A 19,356-nucleotide genomic window follows, 5' to 3' on the forward strand; every position below is an offset into this window, starting at 1 on the left:
CAGCGTCTTCCCTGAGACTTTGGGAGCAAGAGCCATTGGGGGGAAAGGTCACTCTTGGGCTACGGGGCATCTCCTGTCCTGTGCACAGAGCAGAGAAAGCGGATCTCATGAAGAAGAGTGCGGGAAGGTGGCAGAGGCAGAGCCCCGCAGCCCTGGGGAGTGGGCTGGGAGAAGTCTCCTGGGAGCCCACTGGCTTTCTGCTTCTCCCTTCCAATTTTGGGCGATGGGCAGCTACACCTCTGGTCTCTGGAGGTCCTGCGCTCGAATGGGGCAGGTGCAATTTTATTCACCTCTAGCCAACGGACCCCTGATGCAGACACTTCCAAAATGCAGATGACATTACAATGAGATGCTTTGTTGGACAAAAGGATTTCTGGGCTCTATCCTTTGGTGACAACAGGACTCTGGCCCCAGGGAAGAACTCAGGCAGTCACTCATTCTACAAGCATCATTGGAGAGCTCGGCCGGCGGCTTTCCTGAAGGGCACGGCTGTGGGATTTGGCTCTATGTAATGGGTAATTTAAAATTTCTAAGCAACTTTCCTTTTTAGCATGACTGGCTTAACAAGCATTAAATCTCCAGGGCTCGGTTCTCAATGTGTCATTAAGCCAAGCAGCGAAATGCCTGGAAAGAAATTAAAATGAGACCAAATCTTCTGAATGTGGACAAGTTAGAATAACACCCATCACCTCGAAGGTCCCAGAGGTTCTGTGGGTCTGTTTACCAGGAAGGCCCCGGCTTGCCTGGCTCTCCCCGGTGGGGTGGCTGCGGAAATGGGGGGGTCACTGGGTTCAAGGTGTGGATGCTGGAGCAGGATGGCCTGGGTTCAGATCCTGCTCTAACCCTTTCTGGCCACAGGACGTGAGGAAAGTTACCTAAGCCTCACATTTTCTTGATCGTCAAATGGGGCTGGCGTGAAGATGAAATCATTTTGAGTAACGTGCCTGGGTGAAAGCCTAGCTTAACACAACGTGCCACGCATCCAGCCACCGAAGTTCCTTCTTTACACCACCCCTCCCACCCTGCAGAGGGCCCATACTACCTGCCGAGCACCTGGGTCTGGGGGACCCCGATACAGATGAGACACAGTCTCTGCCCTCAAAGAGCTTCTCGGTTCTTCTGCTCTGCCCTCTTCTCTGACACCGGTCTCACGGTGAGTGGGGATGGGCAGCAGAAATGTGTAAGGCCGGGGAGCCTGGAGGCAGAGGGGCGGGGGCGGGGGTGCGCGAAGCTCTGCCTGGAAGGGAGCCCACTGTTTACCTGGAAAGACGCCCTGAGTCTGAGGGACGTGCCCTACGGGACTTTGGGGGTCTCTGCATGTCTAAGCGTAGACTCTGGCTGAGTGCAGACCATAGAGGTCTGTCTTCTGGACGGTAACAGACTAGATGCTGACCGGATTCACTAGGGAACAGATGCGATGGCTTCACAGATACACCAAGAGGCAGAATCAGGGAGTGGGGGGAGGGGCGACGATCACGGGCAGTTACCACCTGCGGCCGGCGCTGTGCCAAATGCTGCCCATGCAGACTCCCATTCTGCCCTCCCAGGAGAGGGGCGTGGCTGGCGTCATGTCACAGATCAGGGAACTGGGCCTCGGAGGGATTTCAGAGCTCGCCCCTGTGTGGGTGGGTGATGGGGAACGGGAACACAGGCCTGGGTGGTCTGCGCTTGCACGGAGCTCCGTTCGGAGGACCCAGGATCTGGGGCTCCCAGGGCACCCCCCACACCCCAGCCTCCAGCTGCTATGTGACGCCGTCCCCTCATTCATTCCTCGCAACTCGGAGGGGCGGGGAGGCGGTTCGTTCCCATTTTACCGAGGAGTGCACCGAGGCTCAGAAAGCGGATGTGCCCAGCTCTGCAAGCCCCAGCCTGGAAGTAGCAGAAGCTGGATTCAAACGGTCTGACACTCTCCCGGGAGCCAAATCCGAGTGCAAATATTTAGAAACCCAGCCTTTCAGATTCCTCAGACAGAATCTACCGCAAAGTTCACACACCAGGTGAGTCCTCCCAGCAGATTTTTTTTTTCTTTTTTGACCTACATAGTGGTTTAAAAATAATCACAATCTGCTGCCAACACTGAAGAATCACATCGCACACTTCTGATTTCTCTTCACAAAAGGAGAAGGGAGACCTGGCACATCGGCCTGGCATGGCGGAGTGCCAGAAGGCATTTTGAGTGCAGTAGCAGCTGCCCGCTTTAGATGGGCTGGCCCTCTCCAGCGCCGCAGTCCTCACCACTCCCTATAGTACCTACCATACCCAGGCAAGTGCCAAGGGCTGGTTATCGTCCCACTCGTGTTACGTTTCTGACAGTGTGGTGGAGAATACAGTGAGGTCACTAGAGACCGAGGTTTCCATCAGAGGCGGAATAACAAAGCCTAGAGTGGGAAAGTCACGTGGTGAGAAAAATGGGCAAAGGGGAAATAACTTGGTGGCAACGACAAACTGAGACAATGTTAAGATGCAGAATGTCTTGCCCATGTGGCTCATCGCTGCCCCCTCCGTGGCCCCGAGACCACGAGTTTGTGGCGACTGGTTGAGAAGACCCCCCCAGCACCCCCCAGCTTCCCAGATGAAACAAAGGTTTGCGGAGCCAAATGGTATCGTGCCAATCAGCGGCCCGCACTCAGGGACAACGGCACCCGGGTCTGAAGGCTTCTCGAACTTACCTCTGCCGGTCGGCGGGCTATCACGGTGACTGCTGACGAGGGGGTCCTTCCTCGGGCCCCGCCTCCCACTCGCAGGGTGCTCCCGGCAGGCGGGCTGGTTAAAGATGTCAAAATCATCACAGACTCTGGGGGTCACCTTCTGGGCTCTCTCCCCGTTGAGGACATTCCAGCTGTTTGGCCGCCCTGGCTCACGCCTGGAGCCTTTCTCCCCGACCTTGGCCTCTCTGGGAGCCTCCCCCACAGGGTTGGTGGTGGTGTCTGATCCAAGTCCGCCTTCCCAGTCCAGCGGCTTCTCAGGACTCAGCCACAGTGGTTTTGACTTCCTGCCTGCCTGCTTCCCGCCCTTCCCTGTGGCAGAAGGTTGCAACCATGATGGGGTTTGCGCTGGCGGCTCGGAGACTTTTCTGCTCATGAGGTTTTCCAGCTGTTGGGCCAGAGAGAGCTCTGGGTCAAGGGGAGGGCATTCCACAGGCGGGCAGAGCGGGGGAGCCGCCGGCGCACCACCCGTCGAAGCTGGGGCTACCGAGCAGCTCGCGCCTTCGTCTAACTTGGACAAGCTGTCCTTCGCGCCGTCGGGAGGATTCATTTTTCCAACAAGTAACGTTCCCTGGGAAGGAAGCTTCACATCTGCTACGGCTCCGGCTGGAGGCGAGAGCTCCTCATCTGTGCCAGCCATCGTGCGGGCCTCTCTGCTTTCTCCCAAGGGGGCACCCGGGGCCCTTTCCCTGCTCTCGTCCTGCTCCTGTTTCTCGCCAACTGGGAAGCTCTGGTCAGCCGGGGCCTCTCCACCTCCTCTGTCTAACGTGCCCTCAAAGATGAGATTTTTATTGACGTAAAGCTTCACGTTCTTGGCACCGATGTCAAGATCCTGAAAACACAAGATTGAACAAAATGAAGCGGCATGGCATCAGGCTGACGTATCAAAGTCTGTTAGGAGGGGATCAAAAAGAAACAGGTGGGATGCTAGAAACGCGAGCTTTAAAAAAAAATAAAAAACGAAAAAACAAAACAAAAAAAAAACACAACTGTAGCGCCCGGGGTGTTAAATAAAGCTAGTGTCATTTCTGTGTGAACCCTTCTGTGCTCTATAAATCAAAGGATGCTCACACACGGCCTGATTGCTGCCTTCGCACCGTTACTCCCTGCTGGGACACTGGTACCAGCCTGCTAATTGGTCTGCCTGCTTCCTGTCTCTGGCTGCCTTCAACCTCAACTTCACATTGCCAGAGTTCACTCTCTGCAAGAACAGAGCTGGCCCGGTCCCTCCCCTTTGTGAAAGGCTTCTTGTTCTTCACTGCCTGTTCTTTAATACAGGGTTCCTGGGACCTCTGCCGTTGGGAAAGCCTGATGTGCACGTGAATTGCAGAGCCCCAGATTCCATGGGTGTCCTCTGTTGGGTGCCCTGAAAGCAGAGCCTGAGGCAAGGGTTGGGTATAGGTTGTTTATCTGGAAGCTGTTCTCAAGAGGGAGTAGGGAATAAGATAAGATAAGATAGGGCAGGAGAAAACCCCCCAGCAGTTTTTGAGCTGGGCCCTGCGGTACACAACTGGAGCTCCATCCCTCTGGGGCACTTGCAGGGACTCACAGAACGCACCTCCTAAGTGTCCCTCCCAAAGCAGGAGGCCGGGGTGTTTATCCACGGACCCCTTCCTGATTGCCCTGGATGCATGGACTCCCTGCCCCACAAGCTGAGGGCGCTACTGGCTTTCGCAGGGCAGAGACCTGGAAGCCCTGGAGGTGGTGCCCTGTGAGCACGCCCAGGGACTGCCCCACCTCAGCTGCAATGGCCAAGGGGACGTGGTGTGGCCCTGTACTTGCAACAGGGTCTCCGGATGGTTCTTTGGCACACGGAAGGCAGAGAACCTCAGGCCGATGGGAGGCCTTCCCCAGTCCCCGCCATGACATACTGACCGTAACCTTCACGATAGGATTCCTGGCTTAGGCTTCCCGCCCCCTCCTCCCACAACCCTTGTGCCCCCACGCAGGCATTGAATGTTTCCTTGTTCATGCTTAAAATATCGTCAAGCCTCCTCCCGCCACTAACCTGTTTCTCCATTCCCCTTTAGAGCAAAACTCTTTCTCTGAAAACAGCTTGATGGAGAAATAGAGTCCGTACTGCAGACAGTAAGCCGTGCGTGTTTCAAGTGTACGGCGTGGTAGGTTTTAACACGAGCATATACACTACAGCGTATTATCTCCACAGTCAAGCTCATGAGCACATCCGTCGCCCCCAGAGGCTCCTGGTACCCCGGGAATCCCTCCCTCCCTGCTTCTGCCGCTCCCAGGCGTGTCCGCGACCCGTCACTACAGATTACTCTGTATTTTCTAGAATTTTCATATAAAAGGAATCCTGCACTGCGTACTCTTCTTGGCCTGAATTCTTTCACTTGGCAGAAGTGAGGTTCGCCGTGCTGTGTGATTAAGAGTTTTATTCCTTCTCATTGCTGAGGAGGGGCCTGTTGTGGGGGCGCCCCCAGATTTGTCTGTTCAACTCTGAAAGTCACTGTCACGGCTGCTCCTCCATCCTTGTCTCTTGGCCTCGTCCCCGTGAGGCTTTTGCCCCCACTTCTATGTGGGTCCCTCCTTGGCAAGGGCACCAATTGCCGGCGTGGAGAAGCTTCCTTGTTAGTCTGGGACAGTTCGGGTTTACTCCTGTTGTCCTGCAGTAATCACTCATAACGCCCACTTTCTATCCCCTAGAGTGTCCTGGTTTGGAGATCCGCTGGGAGAGGCTCAAGTCCTCAGCTGGGGCTCAGTAGTGTCTGTGCAGCGGGTTACCCGCCTTCTACAGATTTCTTTCCGGGCTTCTGGGCCCTGTGCTCGCCCAGTTTCCCTCCTGCCTCTGGCTCTCACCGCTGCAAGCCAGGGGCCGTCCTGTTCCACTGCTTCAGGCTGCCCCAGGGCTCAACCCCAGCCTCCGGATCTGCCCGCACCCTTCCCTGGGGGAGGGGGGTTCTCATCCGGGTCCAAGGCCCTAAATACCATCTTCCTGTTGACGCTCTTGGTTATTTTTATCTCCAACCGAACTCTCCACCAAGCCATGACAGTGAGACCTGTCTTCTGTGATATCAAACAGATGTCTAAACATTAATGTGCCCCAAACAGGATTCTTTTTTTTTCTTTTAAGATTTATTTATTTAGGGCGCCTGGGTGGCTCAGTTGGTTGAGCGACTGCCTTCGGCTCAGGTCATGATCCCGGACTTCCAGGATCGAGTCCCGCATCGGACTCTTAGCTCCGTGGGGTCTGCTTCTCCCTCTGACCGTCTCTCTCACTCATTCTCTCTCAAATAAGTAAATAAGATCTTAAAAAAAAAAAAAGATTTATTTATTTAGGGATGTCTGGGTGGCTGAGTTGGTTAAGCGTCTGCCTTCGGCCTCGGGTCATGATCTTGGGGTCCCGGGATCGAGCCCCAGGTCGGGCTCCCTGCTCCGCGGGAGTCTGCTTCTCTCTCTCTGCCCCGCCCCTTGCTTGTGCTCTCTCACTCTCAAATAAATAAAGTAAAATCTTTTAAAAAATGACTTACTTGTTTTAGAGAGAGAACATTCGAGCAGGGTGGGGCCCGAGGGAGAAGGAGAGAGACTCTGGCAGACTCCCTGCTGAGCTTGGAGCCAGATGCGGGCCTTGATCCCAGGACCCTAAGATCATGACCTGAGTCAAATACAAGGGTTGGACGCTTCGCCAACTGCGCCACCCAGGCACCCCATGCCCCAAAGAATTCTGGATCCACTTTTCTCAAACCTGGGCTTTGCCCATCTTAAAAATGGTCCCACCCTGAAACTGGATGCCTCAACCTTGAAGTCCTCCTTGATTTCTCCCGTTCTCTCACTTACGGATCCCGTCTGACGGAAGGCCCCAGGGGCTACTTCCAAAACCCCTCCCGAATCTTTGACCCCTTGTTCCTGAATGTGCTGCTGCCTGTCAGCCCCCGGGGGTGGGGGTGGGGGTGGGGGTGTGCCCATCTTTCCCCGAGACAATGACCAGAGCCTCCTAACCGGCCTCTGCTTCCTCTCCGCGCTGTCACTGTGCTCCTGCCCCACACAAACGCACTTTATTGTCTACACAGCAGCTAGTCTTTTTTTTTTTTTTAAACGTATCAGCTCACAGCAGCCCCTGGCTTAAAACCACCCAGCAATCTCCCACGACACTGAGAATAAATTCCAGCTCCCTTCAGCGGCCAATGAGGCCCATACAATTGGGCCCCTGCTGACCTCTCTGACCTGGGCTCCTGTCACATTCCCCCTCCTGCCCCCGCTCCCCACACACCGGTCTGGTCACTGCTCCATGATCCTGCAAAGCTCTTGGCACCCTGGGACCTATACCGGGGCCGGGGAGTTCTGCCCCAGACACTTGCAAGGTTGGCTCCTTCTTGTCTTCCGAGAGCTCTTCCTGACCCTCTCTGGAGCCCCCAATCCATCCGGTCCCCTCTCTCTCCCATCGCCTCGTTTGATTTCCCTCCCGTCTCTGCAATGGTCTTGCTGATGAGCTTTTAGCTTAGATCCTGTCTCCCCCACCCAAATCTCAGCCTCCAGACAGTGGAGGCCCTACCAGTCTCGTCCAAGGGCCCAGCAGGTGCCCGGCACGTGAATGGCCCTCAACCCTTACTTTGGAACTATAAGAGCATGAACGCTCTGGCTGCCAACCTGCATTTGAGATATGGGCTCTGAGACCCCAGGGGTGTCCGCCTCTCCGCATCCCCCATCCTTAGCCTTCCTGCCGCTGGGCGAGGAAGCTCTAACTGAATTTCCAGTTCGCCAAGTTACGGCCACTGAGGTTTCTGTCGCAGTTTCCAACAAGAAGCATCAAGTCTGTGCTACACCACAGGAACTCGGCTTCAATCATCCAATTGTGGGATGGCAGGCTACTATTTGCCGACTGTCAGAAAAGTCGATTCTCAAAGCTCGCTTTTACATGTTTATACGGATGTGTTCTCTGTTTAGCGGAGGCGCAGGGCAGGTGCGTGCTGTGAATTAATCAGGAAACAGCTATTCGAGAAGGACAGCGCGGGCAGCGTCAATGACTCGTTCTGCACGACTTCCATCACGGAAACATCTGGCGAGACAGAAACACTCTCATTTCAAGAGGTGATGGGGGTGGTGGGGAGGACTTCCGGTCCGGCGCCATCAGGAGGTGTGCACCCCGGCTCTCCTGATGAGATGTCTGGCTCCCGAAGTGTGTTTGTCTACATTCCGCGGACAGCCTGGGGCACCGCCTGACCTCTAGCCGTCGGCCGCCCAGCTCCCTCCAAGAAGTCCGGCAGGGAGGAGACAAGGCAGGAAGCAGGCTGCCGCATGGGGCCCGGCGGGTGGGACCTCAGGGCGTGATGGGGGCGTGGGGATCCGGGAGGCTTGGGCCCTAGCTGATGGTGCTTCAATTATCGGGGGTTACAAGTATTTAAAAAAAAAAGTAAAAGGCCACATCACATCACCCAGCCTTGGAGCAACTCTGCGAGGTGGGCGGGAGGGCCCGTCTTGCAGGGAAGACATTGAGGCTGAGCCTTCCTGGGGGCCGTGCGGCTGGTGCGTGGGGAGCCACTCTGACGGGCATCTCCCTTTGGGGCAAGCTAGACCCTGGGAAGGCCTGGCCATGGGCAGGATCACCTGCCCTAGAAGGACCTCCAGCCCCCACTTCTAGCTTTCACGAAGTCCCTGTGGACCGGCTCCCTCCTCAGCCCCGGTGGTGGTGGCTTTGGGCCCTGGGTGGGGAGGGTGCACCTTTCCTCAGCTTGTGGTGGGTGGGAGCGTCCTTCCTTGTTCACACCCCAACTTCACTGTCCGTCTTTACAGTTGACGAGGACTCACGATGTTGAGGCTGTCATGCATCTGTAATACGACAATACTAATACTATCTCCATCTACGTACTTCAGTCGACTTTGCCAGGCTGCTTTCTTCCTTGGCTTGGATGCCGAATGACCTAGCTCTCTTCCCTGGAGCACATGCAGCACCCGGGGAGGCCCTACTAAAGGCGTCCCACACTCTACAGGTTCTGGCTTGACCCAGGGGCTCTGGGCTGACTGGGAGGGGGTTCTCCCAGATAGTAGGTGTATTGGGGGTAAGGGGCTTTGGGGATTGAGCTGCTGCTGCCGAGGACCCACCGTCCAGGCTTCAGGACCTGGCTCAGGGGCCGGCCTCTCCAGGAATCCCCTGGCCCTCCCCGTGTCCCCCTCCTCCCCTCCTCTGGTGGAATCGAGGGGCCTCCTCTGGGCTCTCAGAGCTGGGCTTACCAGCTGGAGCCTGTCCCTGCCTGGACAGAAGATCTTCAAGGACAGGGAACAGTCCTGTCCTAATTCCTATCTGTCTTGAGGCCTGGCTCTGGGAACTGAACGTGCTCCTTTCCTGGAGCACCTGAACTTGAATGTTTTATGGGGAGGAGACCTTAACGGCCTTTTACACGGCCCTGGGGGAAGGAGGGTAATGGAAATCACTTTTGTGACGTAGAATGTCGGAAGAAGATGGTGAGACGCTGTGACATTTGACGAGCACCGACTACTGGCTGGGCTCTGGGCCAAGTTCTCTGCCCCCCCCCCCCCCCCCCCCGACATCACAGACGCGGGACCATAGACGCGGATGGAACGTGACAGACTGGGTCACTAACTAGCGGCCCTACAGCTACATCTGGGCTGGGCTAGCTCCCGGAACAATTCACGTTTCCAAAACCAGTTGACAATTTCTAAACATTGAGAGCTTTCTGGCCTCTCTGGAACATTCAGGCCATCTGGCACCACGGGGCCAGGGCTGAGGGGCAGTGACCGCTGCCTCGATAGGCTCTCCGGTGACCACAGTCTCTACTGAAAGGCAGGAGTGTGTGATGGGCCCCAGATGCCCAGTAGTCATGTGACCACTGGTCAGCTGCTCTGCTGTCCCGTGTCTCAGTTTCTCTCTCTGTAGAATGGAGCTGATTATGCCATACCCATCTCAGAGGACTGCTGGGTGGAATAAATGAGCAGATACATGCATAGCTCTTTGACTAGTGCTCTAGAAATGTAAGCTACCGTCACTGTCTTGTGCCCAGTCCACTGTCTGGACAATATGTCCTGGCCAAGTCTGGGTGCTTGGGACTAGTGTAGGCTGGAGACTCCCCACTCCGCTAAGACTGCAGCAGTCCCTGTTCCGGGCAGAGGCTGGCAGCGGGCAGAGGAGGAATCCCAAGCCCCACAGGGTGGGTCCTAGACAGACTCTCGCTGCCCCTAGGCCAGGACTCCCCTAGATCTGGGCTGAGGCCCCAGAAAGCAATTCTTGCAATTTTGTTCAATCAAATACATAACACATGGGGGGTGGGGGCTTTTGGGGTCCTTGGTCTGTGTGGGACGCAGAAGAAGAAAGCAAGGTTCATCTTAAGGAGTTCATGACAGTCTGTATATCAACGGGTCACAAACTCAGACACTTGTAGTACCAGTGGTGGGGCTGGGGTGGGGGTGCGGGGCCTGTGCTGAGTGGGAGAACACACGCCCCCCAGTCCAGAGGGTGCCTGGGGCCACTCAGCACCAGCTGGTGGACGCCACACTGAGATTGTTGCCAGTTCATCAAAAGCCAAGTTTCAAATGTTGTCAAGTGATCCCCAAGCTGGACAGCACTGTAAGGGCTGAGTGGGGCACACCCATGGGATGGCTTTGGCCAGGGGAGCACCAGTTTGGGGCATCGGAGGCTCAGGAAGCTGATGAACACCTAAGGAAGCGTCGGACTTGGTGCCTGGAAGGGTGTGGCTGGAGGCCACCCGAAGGGTGTGAGGCAGGCTAGGGGTGTGCAGGAGGCTTGGGTGCGAAGAGAAAAGGACCTCAATGTCCCCAAAGGCAGGGTCTATACTGAGCCAGGCTAGGCATTCCGGATTCTGGGAACAGCAGGAGCAAAGGCACAGCGGAGAGAACAGTTTTATGGGGAGCAGAGGGAGATACAAGTTGCACAGGGATGGAAGAGCCAGGGGAACAGTTCGGGGGTCCGGGAGCGGTCCCCCCACCCACATGCATGCACATATACTGGAGAGGTGATGCGGCGTAACAATGTGTCACTGTGTCAGGGAGACCAGTGGGGGTGGTGGGGACCGCGGTGCGGTGACTTGGCTCCCCCAGAGCTCCTGGCTGTGGATATGGCCTGGTGTCACCAGATCTTCATCTCTCAGTGAAGTCAAAAATCCGTATTTTAACGCAAAATGTTCCAATGTTTAAAAGCTGGCAATTCAAAGAATTTTGCAAATGCCACACGAGCCGGCCGAAATGTGTCTGCGAGCTGCCTATGGTTGGTGGGGGCATAGCCTCTATCACGGCCGTCTTGCCAGGATGCACCAGGACGAGCTACCAGGACCGTGTCCCTCCCCGGAGGCCCTCTGTGGCTCTGAGGCCCCTAGCCTGTCCCCGGCTCCTCCCCCACTGGCCCCAGGGAACTGCGGTTTGCTTTTGATCGCCCTGGACCTCCCCTGACTGGGTGTGAGCTGGCGAGGGGGATCGGTAAGTCTTTGCTGATGAGACGGGCGCCGAGCAGATGAGGGAGGGAAGCAGGCAGATGGGATGCGGTCTGCTCAGGGTGGGGGGCGGTCAGCGGGCCGGAGGCGAGGGGAAGGAGCAGCTAGTCTGGAAGGAGACGGGTTTTGGCAATGGAAATAGCAGGACTGAGGGAAGACTGGCAGCGAGGGGCAGGGAAGAGGGAAGGATGCAGAGCTGGGAGCCAGATGCGTGCTGCAGGCTGGGGGCAGACCTGCCTGGGCTTGGGTGGGTGAGGTTGGACGGTCAGTGCCTTGCTGGGCAGAGATGCCAAAGACAAGTGTCTCGGGGCCAGGGTGGAAGCCTGGCTCAGAAGGTAAGCTTGGGGGAAGGTTTAGATCTGGGAACTGGTGAATTAGTTCAACAGCATGTGACTTCTGTGCTCTTCCAAGAAAAAGAAAAAAATACCTAGTTTAGATATCATTTCTCCTATGTTCCCTTCTCACAGAGATAGCACTTCAGCTTTCCATGGGGCATCCATCCTTCCCCCCACTTCCCTTCAGAGGGATAACATGAGCCTCACTCCAGGTTGCTGGGTCCTAGACCTGGGACTTTCGTGAGGACACTCTCTTTCTGCAAAGGCTGCTGAAATCATGTCCTGAGGTGGGCAGGACCTGGCTGAGGTGGGCAGGAGGCAGGAGGTGGGGCACCTACCCCCGAGGGGGTCTGGAATTTATCTAGACTGGCATCTGCATAGTGGGTGAGCCGCCCTCCCTCACTCAGACATCTTGCCCAGCCCTGCTACTGCTCGTCCCGCTCTAGTTCGCACAACACAGTGCACATGCCTCCACTTCCGTCCTGGTTCTGCATCCGTGCGCTCATTCCTGCTGGGAGCTGTCTGGTCCTGAATCCCAAACTACCCCTTGGATCCTGAACGCCTTGTTGGGCCCCTTCTCCAAAGGCTGAATTCTCTGCTAGCATCTTCTTCCCCTGCTGGCAGGGGACCTGCTTCAAACCCGGGACTCCTGGGGCTCTCGAGGTTACCATGCCCCTAACCTCCTGAGTGTGGACTCTGGTCAGAGGTCAGCACCCTCTGGTGATTGCCAGGGGCCGGGACGAAGCCTGGGGTCAACCCCTCAGAAAGACTCTCATGCACCTGGGTTGGACTCCTTCCCACCAGCCACCCTGCTAAGATGCCACCGTGTTCCCCAGGCCCGAGGCTGCCTAGACTCTGCCTCGGGGCACAGCCACCAGGCCACGCCAACTCAGCCCACCAAAGCCCCTTTGACTTTGAAGCCACTGCCACGTCTGGGCTTGGTTTATATCCCGATCCAAACAAACCAACCCTAAAGAAACAATTTTGAGACCATTAGGGATATCTGAACATGGACTGGATATTTGATGATTATTAGTGTATAATTAGTCATTACCGTCTGGTAGGGTCATGACACTGGGCTTATATGAAAGCAAATTCCTTATCTGTTGGAGAGGCCCACTAAAGAGTCTATGAGTGAAGTGGTAGGAGAGCTACAATCACGTGGGGGGGTAGATGAAACCGGAAGGGCAGGCTGTCCGTGACTGCGGGGCGGGTGAAGGGCGCATGCGCAGTCACTGAACTCACCTCTTTCCTTTGGCGTCTCTGAAAATTCTCCCTCCTCTCCCAAACAGAGGCCTTGTTGAAATGCGAATATCGTCCTGGGATGAAGTGAGTCTCCCCGTGGTGCACCCTCTAAGCACCAGACCCTCATCCAAGCCACCATGACCCATAGCTAGGCTATGCTAGAAGCCTCCTTTAGGCAAGCCCGCCCCGTTCCCTCTAATCCATTCTCCCAACGGCAGTCAGAGTGATCTTTTCAATTTCTCACTCAGACTATATTATCCCCTGCTCAAAACCCTCCAGTAATGACCCTAGCAGCGGACACGTGTATAGAGCTCACGAAAGCCAGGAATCACTCTGAGCACCTTCCGTGTACTCAACTGAACAATAATTACCCCACTGTATGGATGAAGAAACCAAGGCACAGAGATGTGGAGTAACATGCCCAACGTCACACAGCTAAGAGGAGGAGCCAGGATTTGCCCCATGGGATCTGGCTCTGATGCCTTTGCTCTGACCATTCCTCTATTCTGCCTCTCCAGGAATAAGATCTGAACCAGGAAGGGCCCCTGGTTCCCCCCTATCTCTGGGACCTCCCTTCACACACTCCTTTGTTCACCAAGTGCTAAGCAAGTTCCTGCCTCAGGGCCTTGGCTCTGGCTCTGGCCCCCTCATGGGAGGCCTCCCACCACTCAAAGCAGCCCAACCTCCTTCCCCCCAGGCCTCATTCCCATTGCCTCACTGCCTCACCTTCAGAACACTTAGCTACCTGAAATCAACATTATTCATTTATGTCCTTGTTTGTTTCCCTTGGCTGTGGACACGGCCTCCTCTATCAGGCCACCGTGGCCCCGTGAGCACCAAGAGCCGTGTGTCTAATACACAGTCACCAGCCCCTCCTGGTTGCTGAAGTTAACATTAAATGACGTGTTGAGATGCAGTTTCTCATCAGGAGTGTTGGCAAGAGTGTAGACAAAAGGGGATCGTAGGCCTATTGGCAGGGCCATCTATAAAGTGGAGCAGCCACTCTAGAAAACAGGATGGATGTTCTGCAAAAAGGAAAGAGAGAACTATTATGCGATCCAGCGATTCTGCATCTGGGAATTGGTCTTTACGAAACGAAATCACTCTCTCCGAAAGGGATCTGCGTGCCGTGTTTGCTGCAGCATCGTATTTACGACAGCCAAAACATGGAGACAACCCAAGTGGCCACCAGCAGACCAACGGATGAAAAAGATGTGGTATATCCACAAAGTGGACTATTACTCAGCCATCAAAAAGGAGATCTCGCCATCTGCAAAGACACGGCTGGACCTTGGGTGCCCTATGCGAAGTGAAATAAGTCAGACAGGGAAAGACAAATATTGTTTGATCCCACTTACATGTGCAACTTGAAAAAATCTGAACTCATGATCCAGAGAACAGACTGGGGCTTGCCAGAGCTGGGAAGTGGGAGGTGGGTGCGATGGGGGGAGGCGTTCGAAAGGCGCCAACTTCCGGTTATGGGAGAAGAAAGCCCTGGGGATGTCCGGTACAGCATTGTAACCGTAGTCAACAATATCGTGTTGTATATTTGAAAGTTCCTGAGAAAGGCGGTCTTAAAAGTTCTCATCGTAAGGAAAAAAATGTTCTGTAACTATGTGCACCGACAGAGGTTAACGAAACTCATTATGGTGATGATTCTGCCACACAGACATATGCCAAATCATTAGGTCACGCACCAACAATGTCCAAGAATACAATCTTATATGTCAATTACAACTCAATGGAAAAATAATCAGTAAAATAAAATGCAGTTTCTCCACTGCACCAGCCACACCGCAAGTTCTCACCGGCACCTGTGGCTCATGGCTACCGAACTGGATGGGGCCGACATCATACAGTAGCGTCACCACAGAAAGTTCTACAGGACAGTGCTGGCTTAGACCATCACGGAGTATCACAGAGATACACACTGGGGAAATCTAACATCCATCCATCCATCCATCCATCCATCCATGCATTCATTCATTCATAAACTATTTAATGAGCAGCATTTCTGTATACGGACGATACCACTTGGCGCCTGTCCTGCCTCCCCCACTGTTGTGACCAGGCCAGTGAGGCATCTGCGTGGTTATGCTATGGGTAAAGACGGTGATAACTTGCCTGTTTTTACCGAAGATAGACTTGTTCTGAAGGAAAACAGAGACCATGGGGACCTGCCGAAAGCCCACTGCTTGGATGGGTTACTACACGCTCTAGTAGGGAGACTACTGGCTCCTTCCTCGCAGCAGATGTGGCTCGGCAGAGGAAGTGGTGCCGAGAGAAACTGACACCCTCACGTTCTCCTCCCAGCTGTGTCCTCGCAAGTCACCCGCCGGGCAAGTCACGCCATCCGAGGAGTACCGAAAAAATGTGACAGACGTATGATCACAGCCTCCTCCTGAGCCCGAGGCAGACATCACTGATCCACCACAACACCCTTCTCTTTATGAACCAGAAGGAAGGTTCCAGATCCTTCTCAAGAGGGCACTCTGGGCAGCCCCTTCCAAGCAGGGCTGACAAAAAAGACGCAGTCTCTCTGCCCCCAAGGAGCTCACTATTCTAAGTTCCAGCTTCTTCCCTGACAAGGTGGGGAGTGATGCCACCTTACAGGATTCCTGGGGGTTAACTGAGATGATTCGTTTGTTGACTTATTTGTTCACGCATCAAACGTTGACCGAGTGCCTAACTGGGTGCCTCACGGCCACCTGGTGGACACAGCCCCAGGTAAACGGCAGCTGTGACGAGTACAGATGTCTGCGCGCCGCCTTCTGTTTGTCTGGGCGGCCGGATTCTAGTCCTCGTCCTCACTTCCCCGAAGTCCCTCCCCCTGAGCCCACCCACACTCACCGCATCGCCTATGGGGGGGGGTCGGGGTGGGGGTTGGGGGAGAAGGGAGCCCAGGGACGTTAGCCTGAGGACTTCGACGGGCAACATCGTATTTTCCGATAAAAGAGCCTTCCCTTTTTCTAGCACCTTCCTTTCTTATGTTCTAAATAAGCCTTGGTCAGAATTGCTCCCCACCCCCCGTTTAACTTTTCTCCCTTGGAGTCCCATACACAAAACACTGTATTAACCAGCCGTGTCTAGCAGGCCAAGCTATATTTCCTATAAACTCTCATTTTATCTCCTCTAAAACACACAGTAATAGCATTCTCCGGAGAATATTAAATCAAACCAACCTGCCGCTGCATTTGTTTGCGCTTTCTGCCTCCGGTAAATTCTGGCAACAGATGGGTGTGTGTTACGTAAGCGGCGGCCCTGGGCAGGGACTGCAGTCCTCCGCACTCTGCTCCGTGTGTACAAATACCTCAGGACTCGGAGCCTGGCCGCACGGCTCCCCGAAGCACCCCAACGACCCCCTGATGTCCTACTCCTCTTCTTTATTCTTAGTGCACAGGGAAGGCTGAGCGCAGGTTCAAGAAGAAAGGCGGGCCTGGCCATAAGGGATGAAGCTTATCTGCTTTGTAATCCAGCACATAAAATCCGCTTTTCTTGGCCAGAGACATCTATATTCAATGACAGGGCTGAGAGCTACAGGGCACGGGCTTGGGCAGCAAGCACTGTTTCATTGCTCCTTCTAGAAGATGCCGCCGACCACCTGCCAGGAAGTGTCCAGCCAGCTCGGGAATGAGCAAGCAGGGCCCCACCTGCAGAGTGCGCCTGTGGCTACACAGGGGTGGGGTCCTGAGAGGGCCTGAAGGATAGCCCCTAAGCATACAGCTGGACCCCTGGAGAGTGGGGAGGGGGCTGGGAGGGGGAGTCTGCGCAGGAAGAAGTACGGGTTGCAGGGCATGGGAAGGAGGAGAAGCACCGGACTCCCCCGACCGTGACCCCCAGCTCTGCCCTGACCTTGGGTACCAGCCTGTGCAAATGCAGCAAATGCCAATTCTGTCTCTCATCTGGCTATCAAAAGGCGTAAGATAAATTACTGGTGGGTTCTCGGGCAATGAACTCACTCCTTCATTTGATAACCACTCTGAATGAGCAGAGGCAGAGACAATGCAGGCCCTGCAGGAGCCCATGGTGGTATGGGGGAGGCAGATGTCCATCCCGGTACAGGGGTGACGGAACATATTCATGAAGTCCAGAAGTGGCATTGGAGTCAGAGGTCAGGGCAGGCTTCCTAGAGAAGTAATGTTTGGTTTTCTGGGAATTTGCAGCAGAGGCAGGCACCTGGAGCTGAGCCAGATGGGAGGGGCCAGGGCCGATCCGTTAACTCCCAGGCAGAGTGGTGGAGAGGCCAGCAGCTGACACTTTGTGGGGGTGTGTGGCCACAGCAGGGAGTGGGGGCTGATGGTAGGGAGATGTGGGGCCTGGTGCCTGGGATTACGGAGCCCTGATGTCATGCTCGGGGGTTTGACCTGGATCGTCCAGGTCAAGGAAAGCCTTGGAGGGTGTGAAGCTGCAGAGAATCACCATCAGACCTCCCAGTTGCTACTGGAGATGAACTGGAGGGGGGGGCCCTCCTCCTGGAATACACTTTCTCCTTTTCTGCGTCAGCTCTGTGCCACTGTCTCTTCCCACTGTGGCTCAGGTGTGTACTTCTTCTAGCACCTTCTCTGAGCTCACCCAGCCTGACGCAGGTTCCCTCCTTGCTGCAGGGGCTGCGGTCCAGACAGGCCAACTCCAGCCCAAACATGAGTTTGCTTTGGACTATATGGTGGTTTCAAAAGAATTTAAATTAGCTGTCAACATTTACAAACCAGAAAGGCTCCTAACAAATTCCAGATTCCCAGCTCCCCGGGAATGTTCATCTAGCGGTTCTGGTTGGCATATGTATGTAGCAACCATTAGCTGAAGCTGACAAGTGGCCTTCCCTTTACCTGAAGCATGTGCTTACCTGTTTGCCACACTCCCCACCATGCCCTACTGTCTCTCTTGACAATACTGAAGCTGAGGACCAGTTCCCCTTGCTCATCTCCCTTGCATTACCACATCCCTGAGAACAAATTAGAAAAGAAAACAGAACAATTGTCCCCACACCTATCAAAAGAGGGGAAACAAGATAGGGTGAGGGGGGGTCCTGTCCTTCCTCACCCACTGAGTTCCCTGCTGAATTCCAGGAGCTCCCATTTGAAACTCAAAGTCACCTCCACGGAGCCCTTCAGCACACTGCGTCTTATTTTTACATTTACTTGTCTGCCGGCTTTCAGACAAGGCGTACCTCCAGGGCGGGGACTGTGTCTTTCATATCAGTGTTCTCCAAATTAATCAGGAAGCCCGCGGCACATGCACTCAACAGTACACGTGGAATGAAGGAACAAGTGTAAATGAGAACACGAAGAAAGTCCAGAGAAGGGAGAGAGGTTAAGTGCTCCAGTGTAGGGGTGTTGTGGGGGTAGGAAGGAAGGCAGGGATTCTGAAACTGGGGGAACAGAAGAGCACAGAGGTTAAGAGCCTGGATGTTCAGAGTGGGGTCCCCACAACAGGAACACCGGCACCTCTGGGTGCAGAAACTCACGCCCTGCCCTCCACCCGCCGAATTAGAACCTGTGTTTTAGCAAGATCCCCGGTAAGCTGTCACAGATTAAATTTTGAGACACACTGGCTAAGTGAAGGCGCCGAGTCTGACTGTGTGGGTTCATTCTCACGCTGACGCTTACTGGCTGTGTGACTCTGGGCATGTTACATAACCTTTTTGTGGTTACCTAAGAAATCTTTCTGTTTCCTATCCGTCCAGTTCCCCCCAAGGGTGGCCTGATTTCACTTCCCAACCCTCAAGTTGCAGCTCTGCTCCCCGTAGCTCCGCCCACGCGGCATGAAATGCCCCACCGGGCACTGGCTGCACCCAGCAGGAAGGGCAGCGGGGCTTCTGCGAAAGCATCTTGCAACTTCAGCACTCAGATGCCTGGACAGCGCCTAGGTGCGTCCATGCGCCACACCCCCACGGGGAGTCAGGGTCCGTACTTACGCCTTCCGCCGTCCAGTAATTCCAGACCTTGATCTTGGCTAGACCAAAGTCCCGCAGCTGTCTGGTGTTGCGGATAACAAAAAGGAGCTGGAGCGGTGGGTGGAAGGGGCACATCCACAAAGAAGGGTCTTTCATGCTCTGAAACACCAGGAAAGAGAGGGGTGTCGTTAGTCCATTTCTTCTTCTCCCCAAAGTAAACGGGCTGAGGGCCAGGAGGCCAGGCCTCCCTTCTCTACAGAATCTAGGGTGAACTCTTAGACCTCGCCGGCCCTGACTGCACTTTGTGGCACAAAGCTGCCCCGTGGGCCTCTCTGCTCTGCCATTCAGACTGAATTTAAAATGCAGCGGGCTTTTATTTTAATCAATTTAATCAGCTTTGGGGAGAGACCTGGGGGCGGGGAGCTATGAAAGAAGAGGGCGGGCAAAGAGCCGCCCCTTGGGTTATCTCATTAGCCCGGCCGAGCAGAGTCTGGTTTTCTTTTACAAAACCCTGTGGTATTTTAAAAATGCAAAAATGAAAAAAATTTAAAGAAGAAAAGAAAGAAACTGGAGCAGGCCTTGGGACAGGGTTGTGGCACCGAGCCCCAGCAATTGCTCTTCTCCCTGGCAGGGTTTCGAAGACTCAGGACTCCTGAGTGTGGTTCCCGTCCACCGGCCAGGCTACTCTCAAGGCCAGAGGGGCAGAGCAGTGGGGAAACCCCACTGTTGCAACCGCTTGTGCCGACAAGATTCCACATTGT

The 19,356-nt window shown here is 54.8% G+C and overlaps 1 protein-coding gene across 3 annotated transcripts in view; it reads right to left on the bottom strand.

Annotated features, from left to right (window-relative positions):
• The window catches only part of KIAA0556 (KIAA0556 ortholog), a 172,712-nt gene that overhangs the window by 29,514 nt on the left and 123,842 nt on the right, over window positions 1-19,356 (bottom strand). For all 3 annotated transcript variants that reach the window (XM_032328072.1, XM_032328073.1, XM_032328074.1), the window contains exons 15-16: window positions 18,617-18,754; window positions 2,670-3,537 (exon numbers count right to left, since the gene is read on the bottom strand). In XM_032328072.1, the coding sequence (XP_032183963.1) occupies window positions 2,670-3,537; window positions 18,617-18,754 (1,006 nt within the window). The remainder of the gene's footprint in view (window positions 1-2,669; window positions 3,538-18,616; window positions 18,755-19,356) is intronic.

Source organism: Mustela erminea, chromosome 20 (assembly GCF_009829155.1).
Source record: "Mustela erminea isolate mMusErm1 chromosome 20, mMusErm1.Pri, whole genome shotgun sequence".
In the NCBI taxonomy this organism is placed as follows: Eukaryota; Metazoa; Chordata; class Mammalia; order Carnivora; family Mustelidae; genus Mustela; species Mustela erminea.